Consider the following 16,445-nt stretch of genomic DNA (forward strand, 5'->3'; position numbering starts at 1 on the left):
TGCAGGCCATGACCCCCAGCAACCACACATTGATGTTTCTCTCTCTCTCCTCCCTCCCTTCCCTCTCTAAAAATAAATAAATATTTAAATTAAAAAAGTAAAGTTTAAACATTTAAACTTTTCCTTTAACGTTTTATTAAAAACTGAATTTGTTGGGTGACGTGGGTTAATAAAATTATGCAGGTTTCAAGTGCACATTTGTATCACGTGTTGCACTGTAGGCTGGCCACCCAAAGTCACATCTCCTTCCGTCACCATGCATTTGACCCCTTCACCTTTTTCTATGTCCCCCGCCCCTCTGTCCCTCTGGTACTGACCATACTGCCGTCTGTGTCTGAGTTTTCCGTTTGTTCACTCGTTGCTACTATTAACATATGATTACACTGTTTCCTCACCCGCTCATCCAGGAACCCATCTCCCGCAGGGAATGTCGCGATTGTTACTAGGATTGCCACTGGAGTGTTATTAACTGGGGTGAGCGACTCCATTTCATGCCTCTCCATGCTGCGCATTTTCTCATGCCGTGTCTCTAAACATAACTCTTACATTGTAACTTCCATTATTAGCACCCTTCCCTACTCCCTACGGCTTCAGAAAAACGCCTTCTGGCCCTCGCACACCTTTCCCGCTCATCGAGCGAGAGTGAGCGCCTTTTTTATTGAACAGTCCAGTCGCCACAGGTGCCACTTCCAGTCACCAACCACACAAGCCGCCGGACACCTGGGAGCCTCTGTCAGCCTTCCTTCTGCCTGGAACGGCCCTTTCCTTTCCCCGTCACCGCACACGCACTGTCATGGAAGCAACGTTTGCAGCCTGTGTGTATCTGAAGATCCAGGTACATTCAGCCCCTGCCCCGCCCCCAGCTGCGGAGAACCCAGACCCGCCTTCTTCGGACACAGGGTCCCAAGTAGCCCTCAGCCTTTCCAAGTCACCGTCTCGTCCCCAATGCCCTTTACTCCCGTCACTTATGAGTGTCTCCTTTGGTGACATCCTTGCTGCTCAGAAATGAACACTCTGGCTCTTATTTCAACCTGCTGTCCATCAGTAGGCGAGTGGATAAAAAAGCTGCGGTACACTCACACAATGGAATACTACTCAGCCGTAAAAAAAAAAAAAAGGATATTTTACTCTTTGCGACAGCATGGATGGACCTGGAGGACATTGTGCTAGGCCGGTCACGGACGGCAGGAACTATTATATGATTTCACTCACGTGTGGAATCTAATGAGCAAACTGAGCTGACAAGCAGCATGGACACCAGACTCCCAGAGAGCAGGACGGCAGCTGTGGAGGAGGGGGGGTGCCGGGGTGGAGGGGTTGAGCGAAAATGGGAAGAAAAGAAACTCGTGAACACGGACAACAGTGTGGTGGTGGCCGTGGAAGTGGGCGCACGAGGCATAAATGGTGATGGATGGAGACTTGGTTTGGGGCGGTGAACACACAGTAAGTACAGTGTACACATGGTGCGCCGTGCAATTGTGCACCCGGAGCCTGTATAACTTTTGTTAACCGGTGTCACCCCAGCAAACTCAATAAAAAGGAAGAAATGAACTCCGTTAAGCGAGTCTCAGGGCAGCACTGAGAGGCGGACTGGGTGCACCGGGGCCCGCGCACCTGCCCCGCCGCGTCCACCTGCCCGACCGCACACCCCGGCAGAGCGCATGCGCGGCCTGCGGTCGCGCGCCCACGCTCGGCGCCGACGCCGCCCGGGCGCGCGCTCCCGCCCCTCCTCAGTCCGCGCCGCTGACACTCCCGCTCCGGCTCCTCGCCCCACTGTCCCAACACAGAAACTAAAGTCGGTCCCTGCTCCGCACGCGCGGCCTACTCGCTCCCGCTGCCCACCGGAGAGCCGCCGGCCGTAAGGCACGCCGCCGGCTGCTGAAAAGCGCTTGCGACGGACAGACCCTGGGGCCAAAGTACGGCCGCGGCCGCTCCGTGTCCACGTCAAACGTTTGGGTCTGTGGAGCCGAGCAGGGTGGCCGCCCGCCCGTCTCCCTGCCCTACTCGGCCTCGGCCTCTCAAAGAAGGCGCGGAGGCGCGGCGGCCTCCGAGGGGCGGGCCGCTGAGGCGCCTTCCGGCCGCCCTCCTCCCGACGTGCACCGCGGCGGCGGCGGCGGCGGCGGAGCGGCGGCCATGTTGCAGTAGTTTGTTGTTTTCCTGCGGAGGAGCAGGGCTGAGTGGCCGCGACCCGCTGCCTCGCTCGCCGCGTCCCCCGTCTGGGCCCGCCGCCCGCTGCCCCCCAGCCGGCGCGGCGCGGCCGAAGCCGGGCGGAGCAGCAGCATGGCGGCCGCGCTAGGAGCGGGCGGAGGAGCCGGCGCCGCAGGTACGTGAGCGGCAGCCGGGCCCTGCCCGCCGCGCCCCGGCCGCGTCCCCGTGCGCTGCCGCGGGCCCCCGCCGAAGCATCCGCTCGGAGCGCAGGGCCCGTGAGCGGTGGTGGCTGGGGGCGGGCCGCCGGGACCCGGGGCGGGCGGGGGTGGTCGCCGCCGGGTGGGGCTTCGCTGACGCGTCGGGGTGGCAGTGCAGCCCAGAATGAAAGGCCCGCCGTCGGGAGGGGACCCGGTGACACGGCGGCGTTCCCGAGAGGTCATCTCAGCCGGCCGCGCTTCCACGTGAGTCCACGCTGGTCTGGTGGAGACCTGTGAGCGGCTCACGGCGGCGTTTCACGTGACGCGGAGCGGGGACACACAGGTGCCGAGAACGGGGCCGCGTCCCCGGGCAGTCGGCCTCGGTCGCCGAGCGGAAGTGGTTTTGACGGGACACCCGACTCGCGCGGCTCAGAAAGTCACCTTCTGGCGGAGGCGCGTCGTGTGGACGGAGGCCGTTCCCCCCCTTTCCTAAGCGCGGAGGACTGCTCGAGAGGGACTTCTCGCTGAGTCTCGAGGCCGACACGGGACGCGCGGAGGCGAGTGTCCGCGAGTGTCCGCGGGCAGCGGTCGTCCTGGGAACCGGGAGACCCCCCCCCCCCACCCCGCCCCCGGGTGTCCGGCCCGGGGCCTGCCGTGGCCTGGTCACCGGCCCGGAGCTCGGGCCGGAGCGAGTGCCGAAGCCTCTGCGCGGACACCGCCGCCCAAACGTCGCTTGGTGGCCGGGTGGGCCGTGGGCCACTTGCTTGTCAGGTCGCTGCTCCCCGAGTTGGGTCTGTCGGGCTTCTCGAGTTCCACCGTGAAGCCCGGGGGTTGCCTGCCTCGCTCGGGGAGCTCTGGGCCGGGCGGGGGGCGGTCGTCGTGCTGCGTTTATATCTGTTTTTGTGTTGTTTTTGTTCTCAGGTTTTGGTCTGGGAGCCCCTGGGTCAGCACGGCTTTATTTTTTCTTTTTTGGAGGGCGGGGAGGGACGCGAGGGGGAGCGAGGGCCTCAGGCGGCCCGCGGGCGGCCGCCCGGTCCGGGGCAGGGCGCGCGTTCCTGTGGCTTTACGGTGTTCTTCACTGGTTGGTGGCCTGTGGGGCGCTTTCGCGTGGACGGCGGGGTTTCCCAAAGGCCAGGGCCAGCGGCTTCGGGATGTGGGGCTCGGACGCGGCCTCCCGGTCTCACGCTGCCGGACGTGAGACACGGGGAGCAGAGCTCTCTGGTGTCCGCGGGAAGCCCGAGCCCGGGCGGCGTGGGCTCCTTTAGGTTCCCCGCGTTCTTCCGGCCGCAGGCCCCGCCGACGCCCGGCCCCAGCCGCTCGCTCGAGCTTTCGTTCTGGGTCCAGTACGTCCACCGCCCGCTCCGTCCGTCTGTCTCCCGGCCCCCTGCTTTGCTTCCGACGCTCCCTTCAGTGTGTGCTGCTGTTCGGCCGTTGCCCTGTTTTCATCCTGGCCCACCCCGGGGGTCGGTCCCCCCGAGGGCCGCCGTGCCCCCTGGGGCCTGCGCCCAGGCCCCGCTGTCCCGGCGGGACATCTGGGCGGGCGGCGTCTCCCAGCGGCCCCTCCGCAGCTGAGTGGCCTCGGACAGTGGCCTGGAGCCCGGTGGCCCCGCGGTCCTTGCTCACTGGTGGGCAGGCCCCAGGGCTTCCGGCCCGGAGGCTTCCGGTCTTGGAGCTCCCGTGTCCACGCCGGCAGCGGGGCTGGGGCTTGCCTCTCCGCTGGGCCTTCCGGCCCGGTCAGTGCCGTAGAAAGGGCGGCGCCGGAAGTCTGCGGCCGCGAGCTAGCCCGCGGCTTGGCGGAAGGATACCTCCTCGCGTGGGCGCATGCGCGGAGAGTTACAGCCGGTGGTCGTAGCCGCTGTGGTGAGGCCCTCCAGAAGAGTGGTGCCGCTGGTCTTCTCCGTTGGCCGTGCAGGAGATGCCCCGCTTCCCAGACACTTTTAAAATATGCTTTTAAAGGGCTTCACGTATTTATTTTTACAGAGGGGGAGGGCGGGAGAGAGAGGGAGAGAAACATGGATCGCTTGCCTGTCGCGCGCCCCCCAACGGGGGCCGGGGCCGTGGCGGTGGCCGCAACCCAGGCCTGTGCCCGGACTGGGACAACGCCCGCCCCGCCCAGCCGCCCCAGCCAGGGTGGGACTTTTACATGTTTCTGATAATCTTGAGACGGAAAAGATAGCCTCAGTGTGGTAACGTATTTCTTTTCCAGTCTCTGGTGAAATTATATCTTTTTTCCATGCATTGTATTTATTTTTTGCTTATTTATTTTTTTCTGTTGAGCGGTTGATCTTTTTCTTATTTTTAAAGAGTTCTTTCTTTATGTTTTCTACAGATTGCGCTTGTTTTTAGACAGGGGAAGGGAGCGGGTAAGGGAGAGAAACATCAGCGCGCGGTCGCTTCTCTCGTGCGCTCCACCGGGGCCCTGGCCGGGAGCCCAGGCGTGTGTCCCAGCGGGAGTGGAACCCGCGGCCCTGACTTGGCAGCCGGCGCTCAGTCCCCTGAGCCACACCAGCCGGGGCTCTTTCTATGTTCCTCGCAATTTTTTTCGTAGTGACGTTGCCATGCTCAAAGCTTCTCTATCCTGTAATATTCTGCGTTTCTTTGTTTTTACTTTTCAAACATTTTTTAGCTTTTATTCACGTGGGATTTTATTTTGGCATGGTGTGACTTTGGGACCTCTGACGGTTCTGATACGATTTACTGAATTCTCCATGTTCTCCACCTTTATAATAAATTCCCATTCGTAGTTTTAAAAAATTGTTGCTTCGTTGTGTATGTGTTAAATAAACAGAATTTTCTTTTAGGGAAGTTTTTGATTAGCCCTGTGCACTTTTTAAAAAGTGAACTTCAAAATTGTTATTTATCTTCTATAAAAAATTCTGAAATTTTTATTAGGATCACATTCGGGTTTATTAACGTAATTTGGAGATGATCAGTATTTTTCCCCAGTGGGCTCCTCCATCAGCAGTAAGAATGTGTCAGGTGGTTTTTCTTGGCCTGTCAGTCACCTGCCGGGGGCTCACGGCCGGCCTGCTCGGGGCTGCGGGCTCACGGGACAGAGCACCAGACTCGCCCCCAGGGGGACTGCCGTTGCCGCAGCTTTCCTTTCACGCTCCTTTCGTTTTCTGTTCTTTAAGTTCCTAGATGTTTCATACTCGTTTTCATGGTCAGGTATGGTGCAGCTTTGTTTCTCCTGTTCTCAAATCTGTTACTGATCTATAGAAAAGTTTATTTTTTGTAATTGAATTATAGACAACTGGCTTATTAGAATTTTGTTTTAATAGTTTGGTGCTTTAGAGTTTCTAGTCACAGTCCTATCTGCAGTCTCTTCTAATATTTCTATCATTCCTTTTTCTTGCACTCCTTGTCCTGGAAGCATTCGTTGTCCAGCCCTCCGATGTAATGTCGAATAATGGTGATGGCAGGCGTCTTTGTCTTGCCGTTGTCTCCTGAGTTTAATGAGTATTCTTTTAATATTTTGCTGTTGAGTATGGTATTTCTGTGGTTTTCTGATACTTTTGGTTAGCTAAGAAAGTTTTTATTTTTATCCTCACCTGAGGACATTTTTTTCCTATTAGAGAGGGGAAGGGAGAAAGAGAAACACTGATACCTGAGAGAAGTGTCAGTTGGTTGCCTCCCATACACGCCCTGACTGGGAATCGAACCTGTGACCTTTTGGTTATGGGATGATGCTCTGACCAACTGAGCCACACTAGTCAGGGCCAAGAAAGTTTGTTTTTTTTAGTTGGGATTTTTAATTTTAGCAGATGCGCTGTCTGCATTTATTGGGGTGCTTTATGAGGCCCCCTTCTTTTACCTTTGGATGCAGTGCAGCAGATTCATAGATTTCCAGTGCTGAACCAGCCCTGCATTCTTGGATCTGAGACCTTGTTCTCCATTTTATTGTTGTTCCTGTGTCGTTGATTTCATATCAGGATTCACTCATGATTGGACGAGACTTTTGTACTTGTCTTCCTTTGTACTTGTGTGCGCACATGCTGTCCTGTTCTTCAGGAGGTAGGGTGGCTTCCTGGCATGAGTTGTGGTGCTTTCTGGGACAGTGCCCTGCCTTCAGGTCCGCCCTGGAGGGGTCGGCTGATGGCCCCCTGCCGCAGCTCCTGCTGCCTCTGGCAGTCTTTCTGTCTCCATTGTGCTGAGCGTTTGGTGGACATGCTCCCTAGTCTGGAAATGCTTCAGTTCTGGGAATTTTCCTCATTATTGTTTTTCTGCCTTTCATTTTCTCTGTTTTCGGCTTTTGAAACTCATTACTGGATTTTGATGCCTCATTTATGTAAAAAGCTTAAGGCTGGTGCGGCAGTTCCTTGAGATTGTTTTGGAAGTGTAGGTACCTTGGTAGGTCGTAAGGTCGGGTAAAAGACAGGACAGCAAAGACGGGAGAAGGGCAGGGATCGGGGCTGCGGCCTGGGGAGGCACCCGCGGCTGCTCTCCGGGGGCTGAGTGGGGCCCCAGCCCCGGAGGCCTGCCCTCGCCAAGGCCCTGGTGAGAGCCTTCCTCCTCTCTGGCCCGGGCCGTTCACCTGCAGCCCATCCACTGCGGCAAACGTGGGCACATTGTTCTAGACCTTTCGATGTTTTCCTCCTGTTTTTGAGAGAAAGTGGAACTCTATACTTATATGAATTCTATTTTAAAAACGTTGGCAAATAAGTGGATTAACAAAAGGAACCTAAGGGAAAGAGCACTCGTCCTGCAGGCCACCAGACCGCAGCTGCACGCCAGAGCGACTCCGCCCACGAGATTCAGCAGGTGCCCCTTCCATGTGGCAGTCCCCTGTGCACCGGGGGGTCCTAGCGCCTTTCAGTGTAGGAAATCAGAGGCTGTGTTACCGAGGCTGCTTCCTAAATCAGTTCAGGAGCTCTGCAGAGCCGAGACTCTGGGTAGACCTGAGTCGGAACCTGGGTTTGCTGTGTAACTGCGGTTTGCACCTCCGTGAAAGGAGGACTTGGGATGGGTTAAATGAGAAAGACCAGTGTGAAAGTGCCACCTTGTTGAAGGAAGATGGAGCCCATGTCCCCATGTCCAGTGTTGCTGGCGTTATTTGGGTTTTATCTGTCAGCCATGGCCCTCGTGCGCCCGTCACCCCCCGGGCTGCAGGTGCGGAGCCCCGGGAAGTGTGGGTCCCAGCTCTGCACGGTGAGCGCAGCGGCCACTGCAGGCTCCTCTGTGACCGTGCCTGGGAGGGGGGGAGAGATTGGTAGGGGGGCCTGCTCCCGTCTTCGGCGTTTCTCCCACCTAACAGTTCAGCAGCTGACCTTCAGTATTTCAGAAGGGTTTGTTTTCAAAACGGAGAGCCTAGACTCATGTGCAAAGAAACCTCTAGACTCTCAGTCACGATGGGAACACCCAGTGGGCCGGGCTCAGACTTTGCCCTTTGCAGGCTGCCCAGGAGGGCAGGGAGCTCGGGGTCAGCCTGGCAGCTTCCCGTGGAGGCAGAGCCCTGCCACCCTCAGGGCCCTCCGGGACTGGTCTCCCGGCACAGGAAGAGGTGGCTCTGCTGCCGCGCAGACAGGGGCCCGGCATGCAGCAGCATAAACCACGCTCGTGCTGCTCGAGGTCTGTCCAGGGCCCTGTGCGAGGTTTGAAAACAATGCCTGGAAATTATTTTTTCAGCAGCATGGTATGTGGGTGAGATCGTCTGAAAGTTTTGCTTGGCCACTCAGAATTGAGCGTTGCACTGTAGGGCCGATGTGCTCACTTCCCAAGAGCTTGGTTGTTACCCTGCCCCTTTTTCCTAGTTAGTACTTAGATAAAGGCTCTGGGTGTCCTCTCCAGTGAAATAGGGAATTTTGACCCTGGTAGCGATTCAGAACACACGAGCATCCTGTGAGGCCCGCGGAGGACGGCCGAGAACCTCGCACCGCAGCGGTGGGTGTCAGCCGGTGTGCTGGCCGAGGGTTCAAGGCACGCGGCACCTGCCTGTTCCCTCAGTCAGGCGCAGGGACCTCTTCCCCTTCGGACTGTCAAACTGAAACATGACAGCAGCCGGCACAGTAGCTGTCTGTCCGGAGTGGGTGCCCTGGTTGAACTGTACCTGTGTATGTAGGTCACGTGATAGAGTTGCACCTTATTGGTCATGTTGCATAATAAGGTTACTCCTTGGTCCCAGAAGTCCTTATACACAAATATAGGCACCTGCCTGGCTTTCTAAAAAGTCATTTTGGAGCAAAAAGGGTAGGCTGCCGTTACTATTATTTTGGTGAATCAAGACTAAACTTACTTTTGTCAGATCGGCCAAAAATACTCTTTTCTGGTGTGCGCAGAACTTCAGGACCGCAATCACTTCGCGTGTGCCAGGAGAGGAGAGAGGTGGAAGCGCTGGAGGAGAGCGCAGACCGGCCGACGGGGTGCAGGCCCGGAGCAGGCTCCGCGTGTGCCCTGCCGTCTGTGCCGCCCCTCTGCCCGCGAGGCCTGGACGCAGCTGGGGACGCCGGGCGGTTGAGCTGGCACGCCGCGTTCCAGTCACATGTGCGCACACGGGCAGTGGCCCGGGGTCAGTTTGCTGACCCTTGGACTAGGCAATTGCTAGAACCCTGTTGCAAGTTAATATTCTGTAAGATCCTAATGCAAGTTCCAGGTTCCTCAAGAAAATGAACAAATCGTGAGAAATCCAGGAGAAAGAGTTGGGTTCATTTTAGATTCTTAATTGACACCCTTATTAAAACAACATTTAGTGCAAGGGCATGGGAGAGTCTGCAGACAAGGGTGCCGGCCGCTCTGTGCTGCTGAGCTAGCCTTCCCGGGTCTTCGGGGGCACACCGCCCTTCCTCGAACCCCTGGCTCACCCGGGCAGTGTGTTCCGGCACTTCTGCTCTGTGGGAGGGGTGGAGAGGGCCTGTCGGTGCGCTGGAGGGCAGCGGACGGGGGTGGGGGGGCTGCTGCAGGTGTCCTCAGAGTGGGGGGCGGCCGGGGCTCTCGTCCGAGTTTGTTTCCGAGTTCCACGTCACAGCCCTCCCCCCGTCTGTTTTACCTTCTGCACCCCGGGTGGGGGAGAATGCACACTCTTGTTCTTGCCTCAGTGGGGGGGTCTTGCGATGGCTGCATGCACATGGCTGCCCTCACCACCACTGCTGTTCACTTCTTCTGGGAAACCTCTTCCTGCCCGGTGCTGGAGCGGTATCTCACTGAGTTATGTCTACGGTTTTTCCCTGTTTACTGGGCGTCAGGAAGCGAGATGGCTTTCTTTTTCAGAGAAGCGGTGTCCGCTCGCCCTTTCACCAGCACCTGGTCCCCCCTGCTTCTGTGGGTTTTCCCCTGAGCTCGGGCTCCAGTCCTTTGCCTTTGAGGCCCTGGCTCCCAGGAGCTGCTCCGGCCTTCATTACCTCCTCTGGGGTCACCTTCCGGCCAGTGCGCGCACCTGCACGGGGTCAGCCAGCTCCCATGCTGAGAAACACCCCCCACCGCCCTCTGTCGGGGGGAGTCCCCTTCCGCATTTGCTGGCAGGGTGGGCCACCCCTGCATGAGGCAGCCACCCTCCTCACCTCCCTCTTCTGTACCCCCTGCTTTGGCATTCCCAGTAAAGTGGGTCACGTCCGTGTGCACTGGGGTCAGTGTGTCTCTTCCTGGTAGAGTGTGACCTCCTCTGGGGAGAGGTTTCTGTCACCTCGTGCACCCCGGGGGCTGAGGGTGTGCGCCGACGCCTGGGATGTGTGAGGCCCAGGCAGCACCTGCTGGGTAATGAAGACTGCGGGGTTCGTGACCTCAGTTCTAGTCGCAGCTCTCGTTGCTTGCCTTGCATTCCCTTGTTTTAGGATTGTGTCATAGCCACTGCTTTTGGACATGTTCTGTGTGTGTGGGCGGGGGCGGGGGTCTCTCTCTATGGAGAAGTGTGTATTTGAATTGTTTTGGCAAGATCCCGGCTTCTCGTTTTGATTTTCGTGGGACTGACCTCCCTTCAGGAAGTATCTATGTGCCGAGACAGCAGTGAAGCCCCCTCTGGAGCGTGCACCCGGAGGGACAGGGCTGGGCCGGGCCCCGCGATCCCCAGCCCTAGCTGTCTGCTAGACTTACTGGGTGGCTCTAAACGACAGACAGACAAAAAAGAGCCTGCTCAGTCAGATCGGGGTGGGGCCAAGGGTTGTATACTTTTGAGCAATGTTTGTACGTGATTGCTGTGAGCTGGCCTGGCATACGGATTTCCTGGCCTCAGCGGAACTGGGTGTCATAATTTATTAGCCGTGTCTGCCGAGGGTGATTGTGACTAAGTACTAACTTCTTCACTGAGTATCAGTGTGACAAAAGCTGTGAGCAAAACTCTGTGTTGGTGTTTTCCTACATGGGATCCTCCTGTGTCAGGACGTGTGGGATCTGGTGGGGGAAGAAAAAGTAACACGGAGATCCTTTAGAAAGTGTGAGAAATGCGGCTTTGACCGCAAGTCCAGCAGGAGGCAGAATGGAGAGCGGTGAAGATAAGTGTTTGATTCTGTTTGTTTTTCTCACAGGTTTGGTGACTTGTCAGAACAGTCCAGAGGCATATTTTGTTTGACCCGCAGATTTAAAAAAGAGTTGAACTAATTGCTTAAATTTAACAGGAAAAAGTTTACGGTCACAGATTTCCCTCCAAGGATCAGTTTTGCTGCATCCTGTGTCTGAAAGTATTTTCTTATTTCCCTAGTTATTTCTTGTTTGGCCTGTTGGTTGATGAAGTGTTTGCTGTTTAATGTGAATATGAATGTTCCAGCTTTTGTTTCATTATTGATTTTTTTTTGTTTGTTTTGTCCCCCGCCCCAAGACTATGCTTTGTACGATGGGGACCTTTGAAGTTGGTTGAGAACCGCTTTACGGCCAGGCGTGCACACTGCAGCGTGGTCTGGTGTGCCTCGTTGGGGTTGGCCGTCTCTGTCAGTCTGTTCTCACATTCACGGGTCCTCCTGCCCGTTTGTCTACCGGAGGGCCCGCTGTTGAGGTTTTCATCGCAGTTCCTTTTCAGTTCCAGAATTTCTCTTTGTTTTTTTTTAATGATCTGTTTATTTAGATCAGGGGTGTCAAACTCATTTCCACCAGCAGCCAAATCAGCTTCACAGTTGCCTTCCAAGGGCCGAATGTAGTTTTAGGACTGTGTCAGTGTAACTGCCCCTTAGCTGGAGGCGAGGAGCTCGGCCCTGCCGCCGGGCAGAGACAAGGTTCCAGGACGGATAAAACCAGGTGGAGGGCCGGGTTTGGGCTGCGGGCCTTGTGTGTGCCACCCGTGGTTTAGATCGTCTGTCTGATGCTCCATTGTCGTCATGCCTCCCTCTAGCTCTTTAATCATGGTTTCTTTAGAACTTGTCCTCTGCGGTTTTCATCTCTGTAGTGCACCTGAATCTCATAATTTCTCGAGTGATTCTTTTCTATTTGATGCAGGCCTTTAGGGTCAGTTCCAGAGACCTTCAACAGTCACCCCATTAGCGGGAACTGACCAGTTTCCTGGGCGGCGGGCGGTGCGGCTCCTGCGCTCTCGCCTGCTGGGAGTGCAGCTTGGCAAGCACGCCGACGTCCTCCATCCTTGGGGCTTCAGAGAGCACCCGCAGCCCCAGCTGGGGACGAGAGGGTGGCCCCCCTCCCTGCACAGTCTGGCCTGGCCGCCCTCAGGGGGGCTCTCTGGGGTGGGCTCTCTGGGCGCTGCCGCTTCCGAGGCCTCCAAGCTGCACGCGTGTGTGTCTGAGGTGCACACCTTTGATTCCGAGTCTCTGATTTTAGGGTAATGAAAGTAAATTTAGAAATGGCATGAGGTATGCTGTGTGTGCAAAATACGTAGTGTGGAGAAAATGTAAAATATTTGTGTTTTTGTACTGATTACATACTACCATGATTTTTTTGGATATCCTAGGTTAAATAATACATTTTAAAATTTTAATTGTTAAAGTTTCATGCTTTTTACTTTTTAAATGTGACTACTAGAGAATTCTTTTGCTTTTTTTTAAGTCCTCACCTGAAGGTATGTTTACTGATTTTGGGGTGGGGGGTGGAGAGAAGAGCATCACTGTGAGAGAGAGACACTGGTTAGTTGCTTCCCATATGCGCCGTGACTGGGGATTGAACCTGCAGCCTGTGTGTGCCCTGACTGGGGAGCCTACAGCCTACTGGCGTATGGACGATGCTCCAACCAACTGAGCCACCCGGCCAGGGTGCTGCTAAAGAATTTTAAAGTCTAATCGATCCTGGAACAACTTGGGTTTGAACCTCACAGGTCCACTTATATACAGATATGTTTCAGTAAATACGTAGTTGGCAGCCTATGTCCTCAGGTTCTGGTCTGCAGACTCAGCCAGCCACAGACGGAAAGCAGTTCTCTGACCCGTGGTTGGGAGACAGCAGGGGCAGAGGGTGGGCTGTGTGTGCTGTGCTGGGCCGTCTCCCACGGGGGCCTGAGCCTCCCTGGATTTCGGTGTCCGCAGGGTTTCTGGATCTGTCTCCATGGGCTTGGGGGGGGTAACTGTTGAGTTTTGTCAGAGGCTACCGTTACACTCGGATTTTCACCCGCATGGCGGGGGTGGGTTTTGGCACCCCAGGTGCTCTGTGTGCGTGTGGCTTGTGTCGTGCCCCTGTTGTCTCACAGCTCCTACGTCATCCTCACACTTCCTAGCGAGGGTCTTCCTCCTCCCTGACTCATTTGGAAACAGCATAACGATTAGAGAGAGGGTCACAGCTGTCAGCCAGATCAGCAGTTCTTTTCTTTTTGGTAGCTGTAGCAGAAATATAACTGGGTTCTCTCAGCGGTCTCTCATGCCTAGTACTGTTCAGTAAATTGATTTTCTTCGGGTAGCTATGTACTTTAAAGTTTTCGAATGTTAAAAATGGCAAAAGTATTTATAAGAGTTATGCGTGGACAGTGTCATACCAGAAATCCCCCAGAGAAAGGTGGCGTCGGTGTCGAGGGTGTGGGGTGGGCTCTGTTTTGGGAAGACTGACTCTGGCGGCCTCTCTCGCAGATGATGACTTCGACCAGTTCGACAAGCCCGGAGCGGAGCGGTCCTGGAGGAGGAGGGCTGCGGACGAGGACTGGGACAGGTACGCCCCCTGCAGGCTCACGTCCACGCTGATGTGTCTCCTTCTGCCATGTGACTCTGCAGAGGTCCTCTCTGCACACAGTGTGGCGGCCGCCCTGCGTTCTTCCTGAGTGGGCTGGGGCGCGAGGGCGGGTGCTCGGGGAGCGGCTGTGCCGTGCGCAGGGCGGCCAGCGGGCACTGGCTGTCTCATCTCGCTGTCTCTGCATTGACAGGCCGGGCTTGGCGGGCACTCAGCATTGTCGGAGTTCTCTGCCGGGCTTCTTGTTGTCCACGTCCTTCCCAGTATTTGGTGGACGCCAAAGCTTTTGCCATTCTGACGTGCACTCAGTGGCGTCTCGCTACCATTTAAGTGTGCATTGCCCTGGTTCCTAGTGAAGATGAGGATGTGCTGTGTCTGTTTAGGTGCACGTGTGTGCACGTGTGCATGCCCACACACACACATGCACTCAGAGTGTGCAGACAGCCCCCGGGAGTGGCGGGTGTCAGTTCAGGCAGCAGTGAGTTTTGGCGAGGGGCTCGAGCAGGGGTGGACGGGGGTGGACTGGCAGAGTCTATGGGCCAGAGCCGGGGCGGTGGCGTTGTCAGGTGGGGAGGATTCCCCTGCACACACGTCTCACTAAGTCACAAGCTGTGTGGAAAGTGGGAAAGGGACCTTGGCCTGCGATGGGGAAGTCTGCTCTGAAGGCTAGCAGCCCTGACCACAGAGTAGCCCGTCTCCACACCGGAAGTGGGCGTCCCCCCGCGTCGGGGCAGCTTCTCCCAGCCCTCGCCCAGTCCACTGCTCCCAGGGTGTCTCCCTGGCCTGGAAGGCCGACGCAGAGCCCAGAGCCCAGGAAGCAGCGCTGGCAGCCTTGTGTCCGAGATGGACGCGAGCCCAGTGACCGCGCAGTGTATCTCCGCCGTCTGCTCCTCGGGTGCTCTCCTCTGTCCGTGCTCTTTCATACCTGGGTGGGTTTTGGGGGTGTCTCTTCTTTTTATTGATTTTAGGGATTCTCTGCAGTCGGGGAAATGTATGTGCTGATAGAGATCCCCTCCGAGTGTGGCCTGTGTCCCCTTGCGCAGCACACAGCCCCTCAGCAGGTCTCTGTCAGTAACATGAGCGAGTGTCCCGTCCTCTGCACGGCGTCGTGTGCCCTCACTGACGTGTGAGAGTGTGTGTCTGCGAGGAGAGCGCAGAAGCTCTGGCCGGCGCCTGGTCCGCTTGGAGTCCCTGTCCTGGGACAGTGCCCGCTGCCCCCTTTCAGAGCGTGGCCGTGCCGCGGAAGGCTGTGGACGCCGACACGCAGACGCCGACACACAGATGCTGACACGCGGACGGCCCTCAGTCACTCTGACTCACGTGCCTCTCCCCTTCAGCGGTGTTTCGTCACGTTTCCATTGCTTCAGAGTTTGCATTTTGTTGAGTGTTGATGCTCTCAGTAGTTTTGGTTTTTAACTTTCCTGTTTAATGGAAAACTAAGCTTAGAGGTCTGCCAGAGCCACCTCCTGTAGCAAAGCCTCTCGGACTTACAGGACCTGTGTTCCCTGTGTATTTGAAAACAAGTTTTCATTGTTAATAAAGGAAAGTATAGCAAACACAACATGCAAGTACCCAAGCCCGAAAGCCCTGGGCAGATTCCCCAGCCACCCACAAACTTCCCGGTGTATCATCATGACACGCCGTTGTGTCTCTCTTTCTCCCCAGTGAACTGGAAGACGACTTACTCGGAGAAGATTTGCTCTCTGGCAAAAAGGTAAGAAATACGGGTCTTCCTGAAATTGGTGAACGGTAGTAATTTAATTACACTTAGAATATAGGAATACTCATGCACCTCTGCCTGGGATGCATTACTAGAAAGTTGGGTGTAGATTAAAATTTGGTAAACTGAATTATTTTTTAAGCGCACTAAGAGCTGTTAGTAAATTCTCTGATGATGTACACCTCAGGCAGTGCATCCTTTAGTAGTTCCTGCACCATCCACAGCGTTTCAGCAGGTACTGAGTTTGAGAAAGTGACAGCCATGCAGCCACGACCTGCCTTGAAGGCACCTAGCATTCGGGGCTAGTGCTGGGCACACTGGGTCTGGAACTCACTGTTTGGGAGTGTTTGCAGATGAGCTGGTAGGGAAATGTGCTCAGACATGCAGACAGTCTGGTGTTTATGATGAGGGTCTGAAACCTAGTGTGAGTTCCTCCCAACCTTTCTGATTAACTGGAAACTTGAAGGCTGTTATCATTAATGTGTATCTGTTTGTATATTGTGTGTGTATCACTCTGCCAAAATAGTTTGAACATAATAAAACATATGTTAAAAATAGAAATAAAAAGCCAAAGATTAAAGTGAAATAATAATTTTTCATTTTATTATTAACAGTGTGAAAAAACACTTGCAATTCTCATTACATATTGATAGCTGTTTTATTTTTTAATTAATTAATTAAATTATTTCAAGAGAGGGAGAGAAACGTGAGTTGGCTGCCTCTCGCAGCACGCCCCCAACTGGAGCCCCTGCCCACAGCCCAGGCACGTGCCCTGATTAGGAATCAAACCGGTGACCCTTTTGGTTCTCAGGCTGGCACTCAGTCCACTGAGCTACACCAGCCGGGGCTAGGTAGTTCTTGTTTGAATTGAAGTATAATTGACACGCTAGTTCTTTATACTTAGTATTTTGAAGTTGTAAGGTTGTGGTGGCTTCTTACTGTCAACATTTATACTCAAGCTTACACTTTCAGGTGATCGGGCCACATCATTTGTCAGATTTTTTATTTATCCATTTATTTATTTTTAGAGAGGGAAGGGAGGGAGAAAGAGAGAGAGAGAAACATCAATGTGCGGTTGCGGGGGGCCGTGGCTTGCAACCCAGGCATGTGCCCTGACTGGGAATCAAACCTGCGACACTTAGGTTCGAAGCCTGCACTCAATCCGCTGAGCTACGCCAGCCAGGGCCATTTGTCAGATTTGATTAGGTTTTCCTTGTAATCTCATCTGTAGTCTAGTTGCTGAGGAACTCGTACTAGGAGAAGCACAGGCGTGCCACTTTCTTGTAACTTGCTGTGCTGCACTATCAGCACTGTCTCTGGGAGGTGAGTGTGTCGTGGGGTCCTTTTGAAGTCACTTTCCT

The 16,445-nt window shown here is 55.3% G+C and overlaps 1 protein-coding gene across 2 annotated transcripts in view; it reads left to right on the forward strand.

The window, feature by feature from the left end:
• Positions 1 to 2,109: 2,109 nt before the first annotated feature.
• The window catches only part of RBM33 (RNA binding motif protein 33), a 73,175-nt gene continuing 58,839 nt past the window's right edge, over positions 2,110 to 16,445 (forward strand). For both annotated transcript variants that reach the window (XM_045837788.1, XM_045837790.1), the window contains exons 1-3: positions 2,110 to 2,323; positions 13,268 to 13,346; positions 15,030 to 15,078. In XM_045837788.1, the coding sequence (XP_045693744.1) occupies positions 2,281 to 2,323; positions 13,268 to 13,346; positions 15,030 to 15,078 (171 nt within the window). In that variant the 5' untranslated portion in view covers positions 2,110 to 2,280. The remainder of the gene's footprint in view (positions 2,324 to 13,267; positions 13,347 to 15,029; positions 15,079 to 16,445) is intronic.

Source organism: Phyllostomus hastatus, unplaced genomic scaffold (genome assembly GCF_019186645.2).
Source record: "Phyllostomus hastatus isolate PE091 unplaced genomic scaffold, TTU_PhHast_1.1 phas_contig_244, whole genome shotgun sequence".
NCBI classification, from domain to species: domain Eukaryota; kingdom Metazoa; phylum Chordata; class Mammalia; order Chiroptera; family Phyllostomidae; genus Phyllostomus; species Phyllostomus hastatus.